Source organism: Clinocottus analis, unplaced genomic scaffold, assembly GCF_023055335.1.
Source record: "Clinocottus analis isolate CAN_PGR_092001 unplaced genomic scaffold, fCliAna1.0.p SCAF_29, whole genome shotgun sequence".
Lineage (NCBI taxonomy): Eukaryota > Metazoa > Chordata > Actinopteri > Perciformes > Cottidae > Clinocottus > Clinocottus analis.
This window is the reverse complement of record NW_027176031.1, coordinates 2321734-2348367: the sequence shown is the minus strand read 5'-3', so window position 1 is coordinate 2348367 and position 26634 is coordinate 2321734. Positions and strand designations below refer to the sequence as shown.

Sequence of the window (26634 nt, the reverse complement as noted above, 5' to 3'; positions counted from 1 at the left end):
CAAATAGCTTACGCCTGAAAAAATGTTTCTCCCCGACTGAAGTGGGCGTTATCAACATACCATGCCTCAGGCCACTGCTTAAATTATGAATACTTATTTCATACGTTCAAATTAACAGCGTATGTATTTATGCGTGCTCTGGTCTGGGTTTTGTCTCACATGCAGCACCTTTAAAACTATGAAATCCCATGAGAGGAACTCAAGTCATTTATTTGAGTCTGAACATTTCTTCCATGGATATGTGTGTGTGTTTATGTGTGTATAATTATGCTTGTGTGTGTGTGTCTGCGCCTGCAAAGCCTATTTAACAGTCACTTGAGCATCAGGGGAGCGATTGAGGAAATCAGAAGTAGGAAGGAACAGAGTCGGTCAAGTAGAGTAGCATCATCCAGGCCTGTTCCATTTAGATTGATTTACCCCGAGCAAAGGGTCTGCAATTATTGCCTGAGCAATCTCTTCAAGTCAAGAGCACAAAATTAGAGTGGAATCACACTCCTCCTCCTCATCTTTTCTCCCCCTCCAGCTATAGACCGACCGGCTCAGTGGTGAAGTGGATCCGCGGGCTGGCACCAAGCGGCAAACTCATAAACGCAGTGACAGCCACGGAGCGAGTTCCACTAGCAGGGAAACAGCATCTACCCAGGGACTTCTGGGACGGCGACAGAAATTCGCTGAGGCCACGACAGCCATTAAATTACACGCGGTGAGCGGTACAGTGCCCGATCACAGAGCTCCCATGAGTCACGGCGTTTCTGGAAAAGAAAGGCATTTAATTTTGCCAGACAGGAAATCAGGCTGTGCATGAAGGGCAATCTCACCTAAAATTCTTCTCTACACCACCACCACCGCACCACCGAGCTAATAATGTGATTAAAGCGAGCCGCCCGGGCAACAACAATGCTTCACACGCACTGATTCATTTTTAGATTTTTTATTTTTTTTTTGCTGATATTATTATTTCTTGCCCCTTTCATTTGTAGTGTCTTTAATATGTTTTCATTGTATAATGCTTATATTTAAAGGTCTTTCTTCTCAAACGGTAAGTAAATCCTCACTTCAGTAAAATTTGTAAATGTCTTGTTTGTTTGCATCATATAACACAGACTGGTGACACTATGCATACACGCGGGAAGTCTTGTTCTGGTTCACTTGCCACTTTGATCCAAGTCCTCCAACACCGAGTCCAAATACAATATTTATGTTTTCTGAGTTAAGGTCGCTGCAGAGTGCACCCCTTGACACACTTAGCCCACGGTGCACACTCAGCCTCAGGGAGGCCAGGGGTGAGAGTGTGTGTCTGTGCACACGTGCATGGCTCTGCATCCACCTACAGTTTTGTATCTCTGGGCGTGCTCATGCATACAGCAGTGTAAATGAGGATGCTCCTGTGTTGTGTGTCTCTCTGTGGGGCATTTGTGAGTGCCTGTGTGTGTTGTGTGTGTGAGAGCCATCAATCCAATACAGCTAACTAGATGTAAGCAGAAGGGCCGGTGTAATCCAATGGATGCCGCTGTAAATAGGACAGACAACTATATAGATCAGCTAGAGGGGGGTATAACTCTAGCTGTAATCAGATAAAAAGAGAAGGCAGAATGTAAGGGGAAGGGGGTTGGAAAGGAGAGGAAGAGGAGGATGTGATGTAAAAAAAGAAGGAAAAAAAAGCTAACGAGAATGAGAGTGGAGAGAATAAAAAAGTAATAAGTCAAAGCGAATGGACGTTAAGAAAGCTAATGGTCAATCCTGAGTGAAGGGCAGAGAGAAAGGATGAATGTGCATGAGCGACAAAGAAGAAGCAGCGACACGTCCAAAGACAAGTAGACAGAAAGGAGGCTGAAAACTAAATGAGGAAGTTCGTCCTGTATGTTTAAAGGATTACTTCGAGGTTCAGGAAGAAAAACCAAAACAAACAAGGAAACACAAAAAATAAAATGGCAGAGAAGAGGAGCAAACCAGCGTCATCCTCCTTCCTCTTCTCTCCTCTCCTCTCCAGCATGCCTCGTTCTAATGTAACCTGATGTGTATTCAAGCTTTAAACGCAAAAAAAGATCCCTTCAGAATTAAGATCACTCCTTCACCTGTCACTCCCCGCTCCTTCCTTCCTCCTCCTCCTCCTCCGACCGCTCCCTCTCTCTGTCAGTGGTGATGGATGTTGCCTGTGCTTCAGACTGAAAAGGGAATAGACTGTTCTCTCTGCGCGTTTCACAGCAATCTGGAGCTGTCAATACACACATACACACACGCAAACACACACACACACACACACACACACACACACACAAACACACACACGCACAGACACCTACACACTCACACCTACACACACAACTGTGTGAAGCTGTCATGTCTCTATCAAACAACCTGCCTCATGCATCAAAGGCAGAGCAGAACACCCGCAGAACACACAAACAGCAGCGACAACTAAAAGTTTGTCCAAGTTGCATTTTGTGCATTAAGTTTTTTGTCACTTTTTGTTCTTCTTTTTATTTAGGGAAACTTCTAGTTTCTTCCCTTTTCAAATCTCCAGCTACATCTCCGTGTTCCAGACACACGTCAGACTGGTTGCAGTGTTTTCTTCCCCACTGCACATTGAGGTTCAGACCCCACATCCTCTCTCCTGATTCCCGATCAGCACAGTGGCTGAATCTGACCTTTGACCTCACAGCTGAAAGGGGGTTTGACTCTATAAAGGCTGGCCTAAAAAGCATGACATACAGATATAACCAAGGCTGTAGCTTCCACTGAGAAGATGTTACTATGAATACCATGCGATACAGCTCTTTGAATTCACTGGACTGATGTCCTGAATGCAGATGTTCTGGAGCCATTCACGTAATAGTAATGAAGTGCTACTATTACAAATATAAACTCTTTATCTCATAAAAAAACAAAACAGGATCTGACAATGTTCGATGATGATGCCGTATTTCAGGAAACCACGATTGAAGCAGTACTGAAATTACATGTTTTTAAAACTAGAATTCCCATCCCAATGTAGCTCCTTATTACAGAGAACAACGATGCAATTCATATGGTCAGAATTACCCATGGAGCTTTATTGTTTTCCTGTCGGGTTTGAAGAAGCACTTCTCATTTTCATACCAGAGGGCGGCTTTTTTTCTGTCAGAACGAGGACCCAGTCCGATAGAGTTGTAACTGAGTCTCAGTTTGTGTATTCACTATTTTGTTAGTAAGAAGAACTAGCAGAATCACGTCAAGAGGCAGAACCCCAAATTGCTCCTGCAGGCTGTTTCTGTGGTGTAGGAATAGGTGTAAATGATTCGTGAGAGTGGACAAGTGGCTCCTTGCACAGTAACTTCTCCCATCAGTGTATGAATGGGTATGAATGGGTGAATGATGACAATGATACAAGTACAATCCATTTACCATTTACCAAAGCCCAACATCATTAGTGGATATCTGTTGGGTGTCCACACTATATCTCATACACATGACATACACTTACAAGTGTTGCTGCTGTCAGATTTGTCTTCAGTATTGAGCTGCAGCACATTGTGACCTTCTCCTCTCACAATATGACTCACACAGTCCCAGTGCCGTCTGTCACCGTGTCTGTGTGCAGATTCAACTTATGGATTTTTAACGTATGACAAACTCAATCACACACACACACACACACACACACACACACACACACACACACACACACACACACACGGCGACCAGTTGCTGTGATTAAGTACATTTTATGCCGCATTCATGCTGCAGGAATTGAAGAACACGGAATATCATAAAAAAAGATACATACTTCTATCTAAGATTAACATTCAATATGAACCTTTCCTCAGAGCTTTGGAGAGTGGGGGTAATGAGGCTCAGCTTTACACTGTTCTTCAACTAGGCCCTTAGACAAGTTCACTGATGTCACGTGAATTCATGGGTACAACAAAACGTGACAACAATCTGATAAGACGTCAAGACTTCATTGAAAGTTTCACGTCACTTTATTTTGACCGTTATCTTATATGGACAGATGTAGCATGACAGACCTAACACACGGAAACATTTACAGACAATCCAAAGCAGTCAGACTCATATTCTGACAATTAAGGCGCATTCGCTGCCTTTACCACTGAGGTAACACACTGCTTAGTTCTAGCACTCCAATAACACCCACATGACTGACTAACCAGTCCATCTGGGTAAAAACAACATAGATCAGATTGAATTTGTCCAACTCTCTGATCTGTCTTGGCTGCAATAGGAATAAACAGACACTGTGATCTGCACTACAGGAACGCTCCCACTGCTGCTTAACCGGCTTGGCAGGGATATAAAGCCAGATCAAATTAGATTTTCTGCACTCCAAAGAATACTTGTGGATTGCTTAATTTGCCCTGACAGGGACAATGAAGCCTATCTGGTGGAGCATTTCCAAATATGGGTAAATGAAGACCTGCTCCAGTGGTATTCTGGCCTGGACCTCATCTCAGTGATCCACCGTGTGTTCTATAAATGGAGCTTATAAAAAGAGCAGGCAACGTGTGTTTGTTCAGAGACACATCTGAGAGTTTTGACTCTTCTAGTTTCTATGACCAAGAAAGAGACATAAGAGTAGAATAACTAGAAAGAAGAAGAGTATGTGTGTCTCTCTCTCCTCCCAAACAAAGAAGAGTTACATCCCTCTCACTTGTCCCTCTAGGCTCTCTTACTGTAAAGATGGCAGAGAAGAAATGAAAAAAAGGAATGAACCATCTGTGCCTTACTAGTAGATTATAATTTAGAATGTAGGAATGACTAAAGACACACACACACACACACACACACACACACACACACACACACACACACACACACACACACACACACACACATACAGACACAACCAATGACATAATCTCCGAACAGGCAGAGGTTGATTAATAAGGGTTTACATTTTTTAGCCTCGCTGTGCAGCTGTCACTATTATTATATTACCTCAATTCATGTTATTTTATTTCCCTCTAAAAAAATCCTTTAAAATGGCTTTACGATGCAGATAAGTTTCAGTTTTTATACAATCATGAAGAAAAGAAAATGCTGTTTACATTGATTAACTAGCAATACATGAATCGAACTACTGCATGTCCCTCAGCAGTTACTCATGTTGACACATCGTACCCATGTGTTCTAACCTGATTCTATTAGTGCGTGGATTACAAATAAAGATACAAAGGGAAGTATTTTCTGACTGGTGCTATTGAAACCAGAAAACAACTCAACAAAAGTCTAATCCACTTGTGCTGTTCTCCAGTAGGCACCTAATTTCCCTTCACTCCTAATAGGACTGCAGAGCCACACTTGTCTCTCCCAAATGCAAATGTTTCAATTTAATCTCAGACAAAAACTAAATTGTGTTAACAGCCGGTGAATCTATCCTTTGCCCTTTGTGCCCCCCTCTCTCTCCTCCTATGGTGGCTGTTAGGAACCTAGCGTAGCCCTGCCGCTCCAGATGTGAAATTGAAAAGCCAGTCGGCTGTTTAAATATCCCATTTATTGTCACACGCTAATGAAAACAATCTTTCACTGTTAAGTTTGAATTGGCAAAATTGCATTTAAAAATACATAAACCAAGAGAGCCTGAGAAATGTGAGATGATGGGTAGAGGGTGGGGAGGGTGGGGGGGGGGGGGGGCATCCCTGACTAAAACACAGCGGAAATATGTTCATCCAGCACCTTACTTGTTTTGGAGTGCATTTTTTTTTCTGACACCTCACAGCCCCAGGAGTGTCCAGCTCCAACAAGCTTAGTTAGTGTGTACCAATCCAAAATTGCCCCCCGGGGAGTGTGTGTCTCTCACTGCAACATTGTTTACCATAGACGGTGAAGGCTTCTGGTACAGAGCATCTTCATAAATAACAAAACAGTTTCTTATGCTACCTCCGGCTTTGGCAATATTAACCAAATATAGTTGCCATGTCCCATACACATCCTAAATAATAATACAACTACTAATGCTAATAACAATAATAATGATAATACTAATATATTAATTGAATGTTGAACAGGAATATGACTGATAATAGCTAGTCAAAGTTCAAACAGACCAAACTGAAGAATTATTTTGTATCCTTTACTTGGTGCAGTGAGCGGCGGACAAGACAAATTTGTAGGACCTGAGCAGACAGAATGCAGTGCGAACAGTTGTGCCGCCTCCCCGGCACTATTGATTTGAACACAGAGGGGTCGTGCTACAGCAGAGATTGCGCTGTGATACTGCTGCTCACTCTGTACCAGTGTCATGAAGAATCTGAGGCTACAGTAGCAAGCGAGTATGGACAGGCCCTTGGTAGGAGATCAATAGCTGCAGGGCTGCAGAGGTCTGTAGCCCGGGGCAACAACCCCATGTTTGAAAAGAATGACAGAGAAACAAGAGGAACACATGGATACACAAACAGAGGGAGTTGGGAATTGACCATATTGCCAGAAAATTGGACACCAAACCATAACACTCCCTTATGTTAGCAGCATGAACCCCGGTCGTCCCCAAAAAACAATGGGGTAATGTGTCCTAATGCTTCTTTTTTTGTGAGGAATTGTGATTGGCTAATGAATTTGTTAGGCTTTTCACAGGCTATCTGGTACATGGTACCGCTAGCATTCTATCCACTGCACCAACAACAGGATGACTGGACAGCTTCCAAGCAGGATTTCTAATTCAACCACGTCCACTGAGGCTCAAGGTCCCATCAAGAGCAAAATAAAATGTAGTCCTAGTTCGGACAAGCACCAAAACAGTAAATACAATGTTGCTTCAAATTTAAAAAGGGAAGTTCTTTATATTTCTGTTTAGCAGGTCGGGATCGTCTCCGACATATAGTTGGATTGGGCCAGGACTGAGAAAACAATATCACAATTTCAAACAGATACCATTGTATCAAATATAACATCTATCAAATGTCCAGTAAACCAATTATTATTCATCTGTCTCATGCCTTCTATTCTCTCCAAACCAATGATATCAGAGTACTACATGTTCAGACTCAAGCAGCTAAATCAATTCCCTTCAGCCCGGGCCAATCACAATCACTCCGATGTGATTGCAGCTCTGACAGCAAGACCGCACGGTGCCAACATGTCTTTCACTGCTTGCCACTGTCACTGTTGACTATGGGAACTGCTATTCTGAGAAGAAGAAAACAAAACTGGAATCTGTAGCAGGGTTGCCCTGGACTTTCACAGCACTTTGAAATGCATAATACATCACACCTACTAATCAGACATCAGCACTTTCAGATGTATTTTATCTTTCCGATTACTTTGGACAGTGTCAAGTAATATCACAGTTTAAGCTAATTCCCCCCCAGTGCCAAAGTAGTTATATCAAATTGAATACAGATTAAGTACAGCATACTGCATATCTGTGGCAGTGCAAACACACTCCATTAGAGTGTATTACCTGAAAACGGATTTCACCTTGTTTCACTTAAACATCTGCATTTATCTACAGTCTTCACAACCTTGTTCCGGACAGTTTGAGTGGGATCGCACCTTAAAAACAGTTTCATCTAGACCTGAGTTGATCATCTAAGACTTGAGTTGATCATCTAAGACAGAGGTGTCAAACATACGGCCCATAGGCCGGGTCCGGCCCGCCAGGGTGTCCAGTCGAACAGAAGAAAAAATATATATATATATCTATATATATCTATATATATCTATATCTATCTATCTATCTATCTATCTATATATATATAGATATATATATATGTATATATATATATGTATATATATATATGTATATATATATATATATATATATATATATATATATATATATATATATATATATATATATATATATATATATATATATATATATATATATTAGACCAAAATTAGCAGAGCTGGGATTCAAACCTCTGATCCTTTGCTCATAAGACAGACATGTAAACCATTGATCCACAGTCGCAATTGATGTGAGCACTGATATTATTGTGTTAGAAGTCGTTAAACATGGATCAAGTCATGAAAGTGGCGTCACAAACGTGTCACAAAGCGAAGGAATCTGCAGAGGAGAGCTCAGGCAGAGAAACAGAGGGCTGATATCTAAATTTTTGGTCTTTATGTTTCTAGGTAATCGTTGAAAGACCTCAAAAATGGAGTTTATCATCTAAAAACCTTCACCAATGATTTTAAACATGCTGTGATTTTACTGGTCCAGCCCACTGGGCAGCATGTGGCTCTTTTACTGAAATGAGTTTGACACCCCTGATCTAAGACCTGGGTTGAGTTTGGTTAGCTTTACATCTGCCTGAAGCTGCAAGAAAAACATGATGACCTTTCAATCTCCACCAAATATCCAAGCTGCCAAACCTTAACTGTACTTCAGCATGGAGTAGTTTCTTTTGCATTAATCTCAAAATGAGAAAAGATGATTCATGCCAGATTTAGTAGAAGTCTGCAGTCTCTACACACAAAGCACTCAGCAAACACCATTACATAGATTATCACAGAAGCCATTGTTTAGATAAATATAGAGAGCCATAGCCACATGTAAATATCAGCACAATCATCCAGTACAACTATAAGTATAATTCATTATAATTAAAAACTCAATCATAGTCAAATGGATGTTGACATGGCTGGTTACTCTCTATGTAAGGATCCTTCAATGCTCAATGATAGAGCAGTATGTGCAGAGGCTGTTCGTCACACACTAACTGCTTGGAGGAGGAGCCACTGACGTTTGGATGGCGGCTCCGCATCGCACACTTAATTTCACAAATTTAATTAATTTTCAATACATGCATAGAGCACAAGCGCTATCCAAGATGACTACCTGTATATTTTTGCTTGACTTAGATGTGAGGTTGACAAGAAGGCGTGTGTGCTTGAGAGAGACTGTTAGCGAGCCGGTTATCTCCCAGCAACACTCTGGCTGTATGAGCGCTGCTCTATGTGGATCGCTCATTAAAGCACAGCAGTGGGTACTGATAAAGAGAATTGGATTACGGTGATTAATACCATGTGTCACTTGTAATGTCTTTAACAGTATGAATCACAGAGCTCCATATACACATGCCTGCACACAAACACACAAACTTGGTTTCAAAATGATTTTGAGTTGGAAAAGTTTTAGAACTATATGTGTTATTTGTAACAAACATGGCTTTATCACTGCTTTCTACAGACAAGGTCACTACTCACTGAACTTGAAAACTTTTCCTGGCCAAAACACACAAGAATAACCAATGTCACACACAAAAACACACATATGCACACACATGCAGTCACCCTTGGTGATTTGTCATAGTTTGGTTCCCCTAGGGCTCTGCAAGAAAACAGTCGCCGTGTGTCAATTCCAAACATAGAAACGATGCTTCTCTGTATCTGAGCATGTGTGTATGTGTGTGTGTGTGTGTGTGTGTGTGTGTGTGTGTGTGTGTGTGTGTGTGTGTGTGTGTGTGTGTGTGTGTGTGTGTGTGTGCGTGCGTGCGTTTGTGCGTGCATGGTGTATTGGGTGTTTGGGGCTATTTGGCAAATCCCAAGTGTTCTGCAGTATGTACCGAGTCCCAGAACCAGAATAGAGAGAGAGAGTGAGCGAGAAAGAGAGCAAGAGAGAGAGATATAATAAGAGAGAGTCTAATATACAAACACACACACACACACACACACACACACACACACACACACACACACACGCACACACACACACACACACACACACAGCAAGAGATGTGACAGTAACCTGAAAAAGGAGGCTTGGGATAAGTGTGTGTGGTGCATGGGGCAGACCCCTGACTGAGGCTTTGTCTGGCCCTCAGGCACAACAGTTGTTGCTCTATTGCGTGTGTGTGTGTGTGTGTGTGTGTGTGTGTGTGTGTGTGTGTGTGTGTGTGTGTGTGTGTGTGTGTGTGTGTGTGTGTGTGTGTGTGTGATAAAAACATAAGCCTTTGCCACTGTGAGACAACTTCTACATTATTATTGTCCCGACCAATATGAAAAAGACCCAATAAAGCCAAATAACAATAACATGAAAAAGTAAATGTTTAGAATCTGTAATGTCAGCATCAGAGTGTCCCTACAGATGCATCTTTACACCAGTAATAAGAAGAAAAAAGGGTGATGAGTCAGTCAGCCTCTGATTGCCAACTGGAGAAAAGTCTGGTGTTGGCCTTCCATAGCAGTGTATAGATGGAAGGCAGAGGCGGGTATATGGTTGGGACATCACCGCTAAAGGCTCGGCTCTGGCTATACGCTGGGTCAGCAGCGGTTAAAGTGCAAGTGTCAATAAATATATGCCGTGAAAAGGTCTCCCCAGGGCAGTAAATGAAATGCTTCTTCACTTTCATTTCTCCATCAAAGAAGCTATGGACACACCACCTTACTCAAACACACACACACACACACACACACACACACACACACACACACACACACACACACACACGGAGATACCCACAAACAACTTGTCAACAGCATGGCCAGTTCACAGCTCCCATGGGGCCAGTTATGAACCTGCAAGGCCAGCGCTTATAGATCTCCAGTCCAATTGTCTCCATTAATACATAAACATTCATCTCCACATACACACAGCTGATATGACTGCACTGGAGGCTAATACATAACTAGCATGTCCAAGAGGTCTTTCTCCTTCATACTGGTGTGACCTGATTGAGCTTTAACTGTAATTAATTATGTCTAGTGTGATGTCATGGCAGTAGTTAGTAGTAGTGAAAGGCCGGTTTTGCATGAATTATTAAATCAATATTGATAGTTGCTTTCATCTTAATTCGAATTGATAAAGGGTTTGTCTGACACTTCCTATTTAAACATGCAGTCCCACAGTGAGTGAAGAAGGGAGAGCGAGTCCATTCTTGGAATGTTTGAGTAGATACGCTGCAGTGCCGTCGTTTTGCAGGAGGAACCAGAAGTATGAAGAATAATAATCCATATGCTTATGGATGATTAAGTGATAGTAACGGTTACTTCTCTAATCAGCAGAATACAATATGCTGCTGATTCATGTTACACATGCAAATCAAGCGGCAAGTCTGCAATGATGGCAATGAAGTCTGTCAATGTGGTTCGTTGCACCACAACTTTTGGTGGTCTACTTTTTCTTTTCAAATTACCAGCTTTACTACTCACTAAGTACAGTCATTTAACTATAGGAGCTAACATGGAAATATAAACCAAACCTCTTATTTCGGCGTATCAAGATGGTCTAGGTGAAACTGCAACCTGGCTCCGTTTTAGAGGCAACAACATCTCATTCAAAATCACACTGCCGTTTGTAATGACTCACATTACAGGACTTTCTCAACATTGTCGGAAGACTAGAAAAGTGCTGTACAAGTGAAGTCCTTTTTCCTTCAAACATTAGTGCAGAATTTAACCCCACCATGATCATATCAGCATAACCAAGACCCTTTGTTGCTTTAACCAATAACTAAGTTAACCTACATTGGAAGTTTCTTTTTGAAAAGACACTATGCACGTGAAAAGTGGAAACTGACACGTTCAAAACTGACACGAGAGCGGTACATACAGCGTCATAGTTTGAAGCCTAGGACCACTAAGCAAGTCAGGCGTGACAGAGTTGTATTTAGCTGCTAAATATATTGTATTATATATTGTATCATATTATATGTAGCTGCATATATTTACACCAGCACATGGTGGAGACAAACTGAGTTAAAAGGATATACATATATCTCTGAACACTGCCTCGTGTCTGCTGGATGTGTTACTAGAAGCAAGAGCATGCTAACATGTTCACCACACCAACTGTATAAACTGATACAGTTTATACATAGTACACCTATGACACTGTCGGTGTCATAGGTGTACTATGTTCCAAAGGCTTGAGACAGAATTCCTCATTAATGTACAAAAGCTATTGCAAAAGCAGTTAAACAAGGATTTCTGTGAGCCGGAATCCACTTGGATACTAAAAGACACACAAGCACACTTATTCCCTGAGTGGTTTTTGAATTATTCATGAAACAAAACTTTCTGTTTTCTTTAATTACAGATATTAAAGACTTGTGTATGATGCAATACAACAAGTGTTTTTAAACCAATCATGTCAGTACAGAGAAAATGCATAAAGTGCTGATTGTTGGCTTTTGAAAATAGTTTGTATGCCAATGAACCTTTCAACTGAATTCAAATGAGAAAAAACAAACAGAGAGCGAGAGATAACAGTAATGCTTCAGGGAGATGGAGAGAAACAATAGACTAGTCCTTCTATTCTACCTACCTCCTCATTCTTTTTCCATCCTCCATATTGTTCTATTATTTCCATCAGGGGAAAACAATTGAATACAGGGTGAGTGGTGAGAGCATGGAGAAAAGAGAAGGCTGACCTTTGAGAGGATTATGGGATTTGTGTTGGAACAAAGCGAGGAGGCAATATGGCAGATGTGTTCTGTAAAATAGAGTATTTAGCAGTGAAACGCCTTGATTGCAAAGAGAGCAAGACATCGCCGACAGAAAGAAGAGGATCGCTGCGTTAATGCCGTGCTTTGTGAAGAGCAGTCCACTGGGCTGATGCACTCTTACTAACAGAGTACAGGGAAGTCTCTCTTTAGTGCGATGGGAGCTGGAGGATGCTATTTGATGGATTGCACATTTATTGTCATACTTATCAATAATAAACTGAGTGTCTTTGGAGACCCTTAGTCCTGACAGCTTTAAATGAAACAACTGAATCAGATTTCACATCGCATGCATGGATATGGTTTATTACGCCTCTCATCGCTGGTTTTTGAAGGGAAAGTTTTAGTTTGCTAGAACAATTTAATGCAATAGAAATGCACACACAATACTGCTGTTTCTGATTATGTGAAGACAATGTCAAATTATAATAATATTGACTTATAAGTAAGTATTGGAGTTACAGACAGAAGACAGACACCAGACAGAAGTGAACAAGTTAAGCTGCAATGCTATCCTGATACACCAGTACATGTCAGTTGTTCTTCTTCCTCCGCTTACCATCTGCTGGCCATGAAACAACTAAACCAACTTTCCCTCTGTCTTAACATAACACCACAATGGATCACACTCCTACACGTGCAGCAGCACACACACACACACACACACACACACACACACACACACACACACACACACACACACACACACACACACACAGATTGGAACGAGGTGGCCTCAGGGAAACACTACCAGCCAAAGATTTGGCCCGCTTTTATGCTGGCAGTGTTGATGGGGTCTTTCAGGGGGGATGCCGGGGGATGCTGTTCTAAGATGTGTGTTTTTTATTTAAACTACAAGTGGCCACTAACTTTTACCCAAAGGACAGCAGTTCATTGTCTTGTATAAAAATGTGGGTACTTTTTAAAAATAGCATAAGTACATAAGTAAGTGCAGTTATGCACAAATGACACATAGTTTTACCTGAAACCTTTTACTAAAGCTTACCAAGTAGTTTTGAACCCTAAACAATTAATTGAGAGAGGAACGTAGGGCGTCTTATTTTGACGCTTAAGACCAATAACCAGGTGTCCGTATTTGACAAAACATTAGGTGGTATGCTGTATAAAAACCTTTAGACAAGAACAATAATATCTGGGGATTCTGTAGAATCCTAAAAAAAATTAGGTTGAATGCTAACCGTTTCCTTCTTCACCATTGGTTCGGTAACAATTCATTTCAGACACAAGAAAATGAAATATTAAATATTATTATGAAATATTATTGGCATATTATGCCAATAATATTTAATAAAAGCCAACTATTGACCAAACTAAGACAGGTCTAACCCCTTAAACACATGTATACACCATTTATCTCGTTTAAACTCTTACACACACCCCTGCGGTCCCGTTCACCACCCCTCCCCATCCCAGCTGGACTGCCTGGCATCTCAAAGAGACGCTCCATCCTGACCTCTAAAAATATGGCGACGGCAGATTTGTGGCTCGTGCTGATAACCAATCAGATGGCTTGTGTCGTGCAGGGCGGACGACCCCCGTGGAGTCTTAAATCACATTTTCTCCTCATCGTTCTCTTCCTCGGTCTCTCTGTCTTCTTTATTGCTTGTTGGCGGTTTTATTTGGTGCCGGCAGATAATATGGCGGGTTCCTCAGTGGTCTGCAGAGAAGCTGACAGCCTGAGAATCTGATCTTATCAAATCCAAACCAGAGAACAGAAGAGAGCCAGACAGTTAACTGTGTGGGGAATACAATTAAGTTTTTAAAATATCATCACACATATCAGACAGGTGCTCACTGACTGGTCCACTTTCCTACATTATGTAGTTTGCAGCGATCAGAGGCGTTACACACCACATGCTTTGATCCTTCTGCTACACGTGTCCATCTGCTGCATTAGCCCCATTGCACTCACACAGGCGGGCATATACGCACACACGCACACACTCATGCTCCTACATGCATTTACACGCAAGCAGAGGCCAAAGCTTTGATCAATAAATAACACAGCCGCAGGGGGCTCTGTGTACACACACATACAGTGAGGCGCCTCGTAATACCTCAGTGTGGAGGGATGTAATCTCATTTAGCTTCTCAACCCATCTCTCCATCTGCCCCCTGATCCCCTGCCCACCAATCAGCTTCTATCCAATCTCTAGCCAATCAGCTGACTTATATGACCCCCATCAGGCCAATTGTAGCATTAGTACAAGACTGTAATTGAGACAGAACCACAGAGCTGAATTAAAGTGACCCCGCTCGGCTCAGGAAACCAACTTGGTGGCCAATCACAAGAACCATGGGAGGTTGAGAAATGTAATTCACCTGTTGGCTGAAATTATGAAGTGATAGGACAAGCATCCTCTCCAGGGTGCACTCTACTTTATACCCAGTGCATGCTGGGATATCCCCTATCCCCCCACCGGGTCAATAGAAAAACTGTGTGGGTATTCTTCCACATGTATTGTGTCATTTCCCTTTCCTTATAAAACATAATAAGGGGATGGCTTTTTATTTTATTTGGTGGTGTGTGGGTGGAGGGCGGTAAGACATACAACATATCATTAGAAAAATCACACAAACTCCATTATTAATAGTGAACTTGTAACTCAACTTTCAATTAAAACAATAAAATGGTTTCATTATTGATTAGCTGGAGGGAAAGTTGAAGAAATACATGCAGAGGATATGAATATGTAAAGAAGAGCAACACAAGGAAAGGCGGTTATTAAACTGGACTTAGTCTGAACGCTCATACTGCCTCATGACTGGATAATGCCAATACAAAATGCAGACATACTATGAACAGCAACTCTGTTTGTCATGTTGGTTTGTTGAATTTTAATATACAATGACTTTCCTAATCAAGCTGTATGAGTTTACAGACATTACAAGGCAGGCCGTGGAAGTTAGATGAGTAGAAAGAAACAAAACAAAAGTAACCTCAGTTGTATGCACATTCTGCACTTTAGTTAGTATGTTTTAGTAGAGAATGATTTCTTCAGTTAGTATAGGTGGTGTTAGTATTTTTAGTATTCAAGTCATTTCATAGCAGGACAAGGATGGATAAAGAGAAGTCATTCCAGTAAAACAAGGCAAATGAGGATAGGAAGGAGAGTACTTTGTTAGATCAGATAGAATGCATGCTCATGCAGTTTGTCCATTGGCTGCTTTTATTTGCCCACTTTGGTCTCGCACAGCGTCCAGAGTCTGGCAGGATTTGGAATTATATTATCCATGTAATCAACTTTTGGTCATTCTAACTACAGATTAAAACAAGGGAGTTTAGTGCAGTGTTTATACTGGCACTTTACATCCTGCCACGAGCGGACTCCGCAACAGCATTGGGGCTACTGCATGATGTCATCAGTAAACAAGGGACTGGACACCTGGACGGAAGATTTCAATGATTTCAACCCTCGCAACCCCAAGAGTGTCCTTCCAAAATACCATCAACACATGAACGTTTCGAGAAATTGCAATGTTGTAGTAATGCATAGTGTATAAACTCTGTTACGTTGCTCATTCTGGTCACATGACATCTATTGCTTCCGTCTATCTGGGGAGAGGGATCCTCCTCTGTTGCTCTCCCTCAGGTTTCTTCCCTTTTGTTTCCCTGTAAAAGGGTTTTTACTTTCTTTATTTGCTGGAGTTTTTCCTGATCCGATGTGAGGTCCTGGGACAAGATGTCATGTGTACAGGTTGTAAAGCCCTTTGAGGCAAATCTTGTATTTGTGATTTTGGGTTATACAAAATGAACTGAATTGAATTTCATTGAATAAAGATACAATGAGCAATACTATTATCATATTTATCATAGAAATACTATTATTATATTTATCGTAGCAATACTATTATAATATTTTGTGCAATACTGTTATATACTGTATATTTTGTGCTCCATTTTTTTGTAAGTCTGTGTTGGGAGGACGGAACAAAATAAGCTTTTAATTGTATAGAATAACTATCGGTTATCTATGCATATGACAGTAAAAACATCTTGAATCTTGAATCTTGAACTCAAGGTCAAACTACTTTTTCCAAAGCCATCAGCCACTGTCAGAACATATCATCCATCTTGACTTAATAAACGTCCATGCTTGCCTTTAAACCAAATGGGCTAGTAAAGCTAGAAGGTTTTTGGATTTGGTTTAAATATAAATTTCTACAGAAAAGCTTAAACACTGCATCTGCATGTTCTGCAGCCGGAGGGTTAAGAGCACTGGCAGATGGCTGAATGAAAACAGCAAAACATGTATGTGCATTGATTGACTGAAAATCATCCTTTAAAAGATGTTGTATTGGAACCAGACAGTGGGTTGTATCACATGTATCACATGCTACATGACTATCATGCGTGTCATTGTGTGCATAATGGTGGGCTCGTGGGATGTGGCGAAAGTTATGGCCACAGATGCCTGGAGCTGTGGAGCGTGCCCAGATGGTCATCTGTTGTCCCGGCCTTGGCCAGATTAATCCGATCCCGGATGCATCGGCAGAGCTGCTGTGACCCTCGCCATGCCAACATCCAAAGTGCCAGATCACTATTAGCATAGCATAGCATCGCATCGCATAGCTTCTGCTGGTATTGTATTCCACTCACTGAATGGATCCTTATGCCAAAGAACACTTTGCCAAATGGGCAAGACACAAACAAACCAAGCAATGGCTAAAAGAGAGAACCACACAATGGCCAAGAGACTACAACGCCATAACGTGTGCCGGGTAACTTATATACGTTGTAAAGATGTGTAATAAACCTGCTATCAGCTAACAACTTATCCACATTTTAGCTGCAATATCTGAATAACACTATATACCCAAAACATTACAGATTATCACAGGGGCAAAATTTGATTCTCACCAAGGTTTAAACATAAGTATATTTCATCTGAAAAACTGACTGTTGATAACAAATAGTATGTAGTAGCATTCACAAGCTAAATAAAGTTAATATTCCCACCATCCAGTGTAGAAAAAAACAATCTGTAATAAATAATGATATATACTGACTGGAGCAGACTGCATGCTAATCATAGTGCACGTTTGGTCAAATTTCCCAATAGATCTGATGGAAAGCTGTAATTTCTAATCATGTTATCTGTTTTTGTTTGGCTCTACTGCAACATGTCAAACTCAAACAGCTCATTAGTGGGTACTTTATTGTAATAACCAGATTATATCATGCACGCTATTAATCAGGTTATATCAGGCACTCCATATGTAGCAGGCAGTTGCATAGGGTCATATCTGAATTGAGTCTGGCTGTGATTATTAGACATACTGTACACAGAGGAATACATATCATATACAATAAATATACAAGGAAATGTATTTCTTCCCAGCAATAGTGGGATCTTGGCATGGCAGGACAGTGGAAGTGGTAAATATTGCAGCACAGAGTACAGCATGTCTCAGTGCACCATGTCCACTGATCAAAGCTCCCTCTGCCCTAAAATAGCTGATGAAATGTCTGAGCTTCACTCGGCTAATTTACAGGAGGAAACATGCAAGCCGCATGGCAATGCTGATGATACATTAAAACACACACACACACACACACACACACACACACACACACACACACACACACACACACACACACACACATGCACACACACTATTTTAGAGCTCGTCAACATTGCATTCGTTGGTGCAAAAACAGAAACATAACAACACAGCCAAGCCTCAATGATAAAAATGTTTTAGTATACAAAATGAATTTCAATTGTCATTTCACAGCAGTGTTACTATGAAGGTTGCTTCAGGATAAGATATATACTGACGAGATTGAACAAGTTGGTGTATTATATTGATATGATCAGGAGCCAACTGAATGCTCAAACCTGAACACCACCCTTTTACCGTCAGAGGTGGACTTTAGGTTACAAAATGTTGAGAGTTGTTGCTATAGAGCAGTGTTTGGTTTGTCGTTCTGGGTTTCTGTAGAAACATGAGTGTAACATGGACCTTGTGAAGAGGACACGCTCCTCATGTTGCTATGAAGGGCTATGCTAGGTTTTAAGTGATTATGCACTATTACATGCATTCATTCGTTCCACAAACTGGTCCTTCCAGTTACCAGAAACCCTTCAAGTTTGAGCTCAATTACTCCTCTGACAACTAGCTATTTTCTTGCCACATCTGCCATAAATAAAATGCATTATAGTGGGCAATATAGCCCGCCAATTGTCTGAGTGAACAGTATCTTCACAAATAAGCGCTGTAGTCTTTACATTGTGTAAGCACGGGCACAACTTTGGAAAATTCTGTATTCATCTGCTTAACTTAATAAATATCTCAATAATGGTACAAGGATAAATAATAATAATACAATGCAAGATGTTTGGAGGTAAAGTAAGTAATCGTTAGGCACTAATAAAGACTCAAGTGAAGCACTTTGTCAGAAGCAGCCAATAGGTTTATGAACAAGCATGTGCCGGGACCACTAGTTAGAAAGCAAAGAAGCAAAGAAGGCTGCAGAGAAGGCTGGTAGGGTGGAGGAGGGACAGCAGAAAGAGTAATGAACCCAAATCATTGGGGGATTTGTTCGAGGGAGAAAGAAATTAATAAGCCTGGAAATAATAGTCCTCAGCATTTAGCCAGCAGGACAAAAACTAAATGGGAAAGAGAATGCCCAATTAATGTTGAGGGAGAAGGGGAAAGAAGATATATGAGACAGAGAGCATAATGTTTGGGAAAGGTAAACATTTGGGATACTGCTCGCATTTGAGGAAATGCTCCTCAAGCAAACACACACAATCTTAATTGGGATACTGATGCCTGTTTGTTTCATAGTGTCCTGCATGCTAAATATATATATATATATATATATATATATATATATATATATATATATATATATATATATATATATATATATATATATATACATCTTATGGAATGTCTTAGAATGTGGACCAACATGGAAAAATAAATAATCATCAATAGTTTTCCCAAAATGTTTTGGGTATTTTTGTTTTAATCTGGTTCATACTTCTTTTAAACTAATCATACAATCATAATAATATCCACAAGTACATACATAAGAACTCAACATAAAAATATAATTCATTAATAATTTGCAACTGGCATATAAATTAAATTACATTTAAGCCTGCCGCTCTGCTTGAATGCTGTTTTGGGCCTCCAGCTGCTTGCTGGACCTTTTCCTGCCCCGCCGTTTCTTAGGCCTGAACTGCTAGGACGTGATCGTGGTGCTGACAGTGGGGCAGAGTTAGAGAAGCAGTACCCATGCAGTGAAATGGATATTTTACTGGCCAGGTATATCTTAAAACAATCAGAGGCTTGATAAATTGGCTGAATGGCTGATGTATGGATGGAATGGAAGGGGTATTTGGAGAAGGTTTGAGTCAGGGAAATGCACCTCATCAATCAGCATGATTAAAGGTTTTGGCTGGGCCGAACAAACTCAACACTGTAAGGGCCTTAAAGGCACAGTCTGCTGTTTAGAGGTGCAACAAACACGTTGTGTATGTATTGGTTTCAGGTATTGGCTGTTGCAAACAACCACTATGTTGCGTTGTGGAGCAGGACGCATTCTTATTTGGATTGACCGGATATTATACTGCCATTAACTGTTAGACTATAAATAGGACGTGGAAGTAGTCACAGTGATGTCACCCATTTGTTTGTGGACTACGTTTTGAAGCCTTGGCGTTTAGAATTGTTATTTTCGTCTTTTCTTTGCAACCATAAGTGACAAGAGAGGGTGAAACTAAGTGAAGCTGAATAAGACATTTTAAGACAACGAAAATGACGTGAAAACACACTGTCAAAAGGTTAAAGTTCTAAAATGAAAACACAGACAACTCTCAGACAACACTGTGGTAGCGACCTGACTATCATTATTTAGACGTCCATGTAATTTGACATGGGTGTGAACGTGAGCGTGAATGGTTGTCTGTCTATATGTCTGCCCTGTGATGAACTGGCGACTTGTCCAGGATGTACCCTGCCTTCGCCCATTGACAGCTGGAATTGGCTCTAGCGCCCCGCTGCATTATCCAGATAATGGATGGATGGATGCATGTAATTTGACTTCTCTAAACCACCAGAGGAGTCGTCCCCGGAAGATCATTTGAAGGAAAGCTTAAGGCACTTCAGCATTGACTTCACTTTTCAGAACTGCAGGTTGCCAACAACTCAGTTCTACACTTTGTTCCACAGTCAGTATTATGTTCTGCTCATTGGGGACCGAGCATTGGATAGCTAGCTGCTTGGGTCAAGTCTTATAATAAAACTGTTCTGGTTTCTCTCAGAAGAACACTTTGTGTAAACAGAGGTGTGGTTAAGCAAATTAACTCAGTGGGTCACTTAGTTTCTTTAGTAGTTCAATTGTTGAATAAAACAAAACCAACTCTACAGCTGATCATCCCGTTATATTAGGAGTGCGATAAAAAAGACAATGTATACTTGCCACCCTTAAATAATGACACATTGACAGCACTATAAAGTGTTCTCTCAACGCCCCACCATGCATTATACACACACGTTCATACACACCAGTGGACACTGGCAGTAGCATACTATATACGTGCCCTGTGGCCAAATCCATTGTAGCCAAGGCCCTGAACGATAAATACAGCTTTGCGTCAGCAGCACTGCATTTTTAAAGCCACTAATGACTTCCTGCAAAGTGCTCACTCTCACAGACACGCAAACACCGACTAAGCCAAGGAGAACAAAATCACCGGTGCTGGAGTCGGGCATTCTGTCAGCAGAGCAGCATCTCCAAGCGAACAGGTGCTGCAGCGGCTGGCTGGGTAAGGTCAACCGCACGTCTTGACCAATGGAGGCTACCTGGCCGGCTCAGGGACATAATTATGAATCTGTGAGACGGTTCAACGTTATTAATGAAGGAAGGAGTTGACACTGCTACGCTGCTTTCAAGTCTTTTAGTCGAGGATGTTCAATACCTCGGGGCTCCTTGTGAATCGGATATGCCTTCATTCTTTCTCATGCACGGTCAGCCCTGGTCTGCCCCTACAGGCCTTTAGGAAGCATGACATCTGTCCACGGTAGGGGTAGGGCAATCAGAGAGGTTTACCTCATCCAGGGTCATTCTCTAAATGTATGTGTTTGTTTGTTGAGTGTAAAAGTAGTTAGCAAACTCTGAGTCATACAAAACACTCTTGGGTCCTCTGCAAAATGGGGTGTGGTGGCTTCATGTTAAGGCCAAATACTCAATGAACTGAACAGTTAAGCAAATTAACTAATTCAATCAACATTACACTATTCATATGTTCTTTGTGTGTACCGAATGGAGAACAACTCACATAATCAATCTTTTCTAAAGCCAGGCATTAAGTTTGCATTTTCGCATGTGAATTAACACAGTAATACACAGAATTACCACAGTCATAATTAACCCTTCCACCCCCACTAATACTCTACTCCATAATGGACTTGGTGGCTTGTTATAATGGGTATTTCTGGCAGTGGAGCTACTTACTGAACTCAAATATTTACTAAAGAGTGGAGCCCAGCGGTTATGAGTCGTACACTGAGCACTGAGTACACACTCTCTCCATGTCACTCACATACACATGCATACACACATCACGTTTGGTGAGGTAAAGCCGTATACTTTTGTCCATTGCCAGGGGGGTAAACACAAACACAGAGTCTAATCTTAGCGCAAACAGCGGGGCCTCGTGTTAACCAGCAGGGATACAGTTTCCCTCAAAACCACGAGGCCTGCAGCAGTTAAGAGCTCACACATCAGTAACAGAGAGTGCAGATTCATGGACCTGAGGATCCTGGCATGGCCAACATAATTAAAAGATGGAATTGATTTTGCCTTTACTTTTCTTGTATTTTGGGCTGTTTTCCACTCAACTGTCTTAAACGATGAAAAAAAAGATGTTTCCATAAAACTAATCTGCACTTTCAAATATGTTTTTGAAAGTGATTTTTCTTCCAGACTAGGTCACAGTTTTACACTGTTTTTAACAGGAAAAAAAATGTAAAAGTGTTTGTAACAAGACTACTACTTGGTAATCTTTAGGCAACTAAAGTAATTTATTCACACTGGATAACAGCGGCCCTGTGTTTTTGATACATACAACACATGAACCATGGACTCATTTAAAATGTGAAAAAGCTACATAAATTCCAAGACAAAATACCTTTTCCTCAACAGTAATTTCCAAGCAGTTTTGTTGTATTGGAACAACATTTTTAGGAAACACTGCAGCTTTAATACATACAAAGAAGGTGAAATTGGCACTGACAATTCAGTTCACAACAGAACTGGCTGCAATTCATTAGTCACCCAGTGAAATGTGACAAAGAAGTAAAAATGACTTCTGTTGTCAAATGTTATTCAATGTATACAGATCAAACACAGACAACTAGCATTGACACATCAAAAGCTGAAACCAGCTTTGGTTGATTAATAACAATTAATTTTTAAATTGTTGTTCATTCATGTTAATGTAAGTAAATGTCTATAGAAACAATCATATAGTCTAATGTGAGTATAAAAGGGCACAAAGACAATGCAGACACCATTAACACTGTGTGTGCTGTGCCTGTGATCCACATCTCAAAGGATCGCTTTAAAGCCTGGATGTTCATTATTCATTCACACACACACACACACACACACACACACACACACACACACACACACACACACACACACACACACACACACACACACCCCAGACAAAAGGTATTCCACATGAGTGAAAGGTGGATATTGCCCTTTATCTTTATTCTGGTATAGTTTAATAAGATAGAAAGGAAAAGCCCAGAAACCAAAACAACGTGGAAATGGAATCAGTTCTTTCCATCCAAACAAATGACAGCACAATCTCATTTCGGACGGAGGCTGCAAACCTTTGTTTACGTCATGTGTCGCAATATATCACTGCCCTCTGGGTAACATCCTCACACTGGGGGAAAGGTATTAGGAATTAGACTGATGAGAAAAGATAAAATAGATGAGGAGGAAAATGAAAAAAAAGGGACTGAAGATCAGAGGAGACATTGCCATGGCAAATGTAGTACAGGAGACAGGAGACGGGGAGATTAGATACATGAACGGTAACAGGCTGAAATCCCAAAGTCCAAATGTCAGCTCTGCAGTAGCTGTGTTCTTGGACCACATACATGTACCAGTACAGAAACACATGATGTTGAGCCTCAATAGCCTCAATATGGACATGTCTGTGTATGTCATGCAAATGAAAGCTGATAATAAATCACAACATCATGATCAACATCTGGCAAATAAAGATATAATGATTTGGGAGTAGCATTATGCCCAATATATATATATATATATATATATATATATATATATATATATATATATATATATATATATATATATATATACTAAATGTGTGACTAAATGTGTGATATATATGATAATCTGCTTGACTGACAGTGAGAAGAAATGGAGTAGAAAAAAAGATGATATATTATTTTTAAGTGTGTACTTTGCTTTTTCCAATATTACCTTATACTGTCACACAAGAGGACAAATCACAGATTTGATTTCAGCTTATATGTACATGTGTCTAAACTGTAGTCAACAAAGTCAAGTTTGAACTTGTTACCAACATGAGAAAACCCCATGAAACCAGACAGGAGCTCAAGTTCATGTCAAAGAATCACAATCACACCAAACAGAGTTCTCAGGAATATCACCAGCAACAGCACACGGAAAGACAGAATCCTAGTTTAGTGTTCGTGCTCAGCTGAACTCACAAGAGAATACAAGCGGCAGTTTACGGAATCACCAACAATGAATGGAAGAAACAACTGGAGGAAGAAGAAAGCAAGAAAGTAATAAAAGAAAGAAAGAAATCATCGTATGCTAAGCTAAAGTCACTGGAAAATACCAGCAGCAGCACGTGGAGTCACCAAAAGATGGCGATGCAAAGGAAGGAAGAAAGAAAGGAATAAAAAAAAGAAAGAAATCCATAGAAGGCATAAGTAATGGAATCAGCAAAAAAGGAAGGCCAAAGAGAGAACATGACAGCAGTGGTTGAGTATCACACATGTGAAATGTAACATAGAGCAGGTTCCTTACCTAGGATGCCCAGCCGGTAGTTGACAGTTATGACAATCACATTTCCATAGCTGGCCAGGATGCTGCCGTCAAACATATTCCCAGTTCCTTCCATGTAGGAGCCCCCATGGATGAAAACCATCACCGGCTTAGGGCTTCCACTCTCCCTAATGTCTGGAGGAGGGGGGAGGAAGAGGAGGTGGAGAAGGCAGAAGGACTGATTAGATGACAGATTGAAGGTGACAGCCAGATATGAAATTCCAATACTTAAGGGGGTTTTAGCCACTTCTTTATTTATTTTTATTTTTATTTTCCTGAGTAATCTTGGCACGCTGGCTTTTTAACATGGAGACCTTGTTAGTTTGAGGCATCAAACCACTCCTTTTTTTCAACATGAAGGCCGTGACATCGTTGTGGTGATTGGAAAATGTTATTCATTTATTGGCCCATTTTAAATCCATATAGGTGTTAATGAAACAGGATATTTAAAGAGCCGGGTTTTAATTTTCCTCCAGGCAATGGACTGTCAACATGCAAGAGTGGCAATCTGAACTGTCAAACCATGCTGAGATAAAACCTGTGTGATTCATTTGGAAGAGAATCTAAAAAAAGAAAATGTTTTGGCATCATAGGTTGGAGCATTTTGTATGAAAAAGCACTGCTTTATTGAAACTTTAATTTGAATTCAGGTTTGCACTTCATAGTTGTTTAGCTGTAGGGAACTTATGCCTCAGCTTGGTGAATACAAATGCATGTGAGCTCTTACTAGCAGCAGGAGGAATTAACAACGAAATGGGACACTTGTCTTTTAGAATATTATGAAGTGTTTTGCTAATGTGAAGGACAGGATGTTGATTCAGCTTTGGAATTACTGCTCTTGCTTCCATAAAATTTCCATAAATCACAGTGTAATTAGACACTAGCTAAATAAAATATGCGCTGGATGATGAGTTGTCATATGGACATTACTTATAACGCAAAGAAAGCTGGAGGTGTGTTTGCTTTACTATAGGGATGTTTGTGAATGTGCAGCTGCATCTGTGAAATAGGAGGTCAAGGGAAGGAGAAACTGCTGTTAGCGGCAGAATTAGCCGTAATAAAAGGGAGTTACATCTGCCTGATTAGAGTGGAAGAAAGGAGGGCTGCGTGTAAAGCTTCAGCTTCAGACGTGGTTCTAATACGGGCCGGACCGCGAGCAAAAAGGATGCAGAGACGTGGAGAGATCTAACGGCCCACTTGCAACCCACGTTCAAAACAAGCTTTCTCTTTCATCTGCTGCATCTCAGAGACGAGGCTTTTCATCTGCCTTCCTAACTATCTCCATCAGTACATGCAGCGGCACACATCGTTTATCCCACTGATGTTTTACCACTGAGGAACTCGGGTCCGGGGAGAGACCAGGGAGTCTAGGCGGGATTAAAAATTAACCAAGCAAGAAAATAGAAAAGCGTTGCCCTCTGAGACAAGAGAGTAAAAAAGATGCACAGTTAGGGGAGTAAGAGAGTGTCCCTACAGTGAGTGTTTTAAGTACTCACAAAGCAGTGGATACAGATAATAATATCTCCACCTCAGGGACAACTCTGAAGGAACTCAGTCGCTGTGGCAAACACTGATATATGGCTCAATTATGCTTTTGAATAAAGGAAAAATGTTCCACTGTAAATAACAAAAAAAACAATGAGTTTGATGAAACCAGGACTTATCTTATTCAAAGACAGTATTAAATTAATAGGGAAGGTAAAACAAAATGATGGGTTGACCCTTCACTCGCCTTCCTTGTGTATGATTAATGGTTGTATAAGATACATTTTTGAGTAAACAGGACATCATGCAGCGGAAACCAGAGGTTGAAACTAAATGTTACAGTGTGTCTATATACTGGACAACTGCAAACATTGTTTTCTTACCAAGAGCGTATGCAATATATATACAGCCTAAAAAACTAATTTGGCAAAAAGGAAATGGGGTAAAAGAAAACAGAAATCTTGCGGGAAATGAAAATGAGGCCCATCTAGGTAAAATGCCTTCTTCTCGTGGTGTGTGTGCTCTGCTTGTCCTTCCCTCCGTCTCTCTTTTTTGTTGCAGAGCTCATTACATCACTTCTATCATCCTCTGTCCTTTGTAGTGTTTTTTGTTTTTTTCCCCTCCTAGTTGCTCTGCTCCCTCTGTCGCAGCAGGCAACGGCCA

General features: G+C 40.8%; 1 protein-coding gene across 3 annotated transcripts in view; it reads right to left on the bottom strand.

The window, feature by feature from the left end:
- The window catches only part of nlgn1 (neuroligin 1), a 282136-nt gene that overhangs the window by 164308 nt on the left and 91194 nt on the right, over positions 1-26634 (bottom strand). For all 3 annotated transcript variants that reach the window (XM_068593209.1, XM_068593208.1, XM_068593211.1), the window contains one exon: positions 24469-24621. In XM_068593209.1, coding sequence (XP_068449310.1) covers positions 24469-24621 — 153 coding nt within the window. The remainder of the gene's footprint in view (positions 1-24468; positions 24622-26634) is intronic.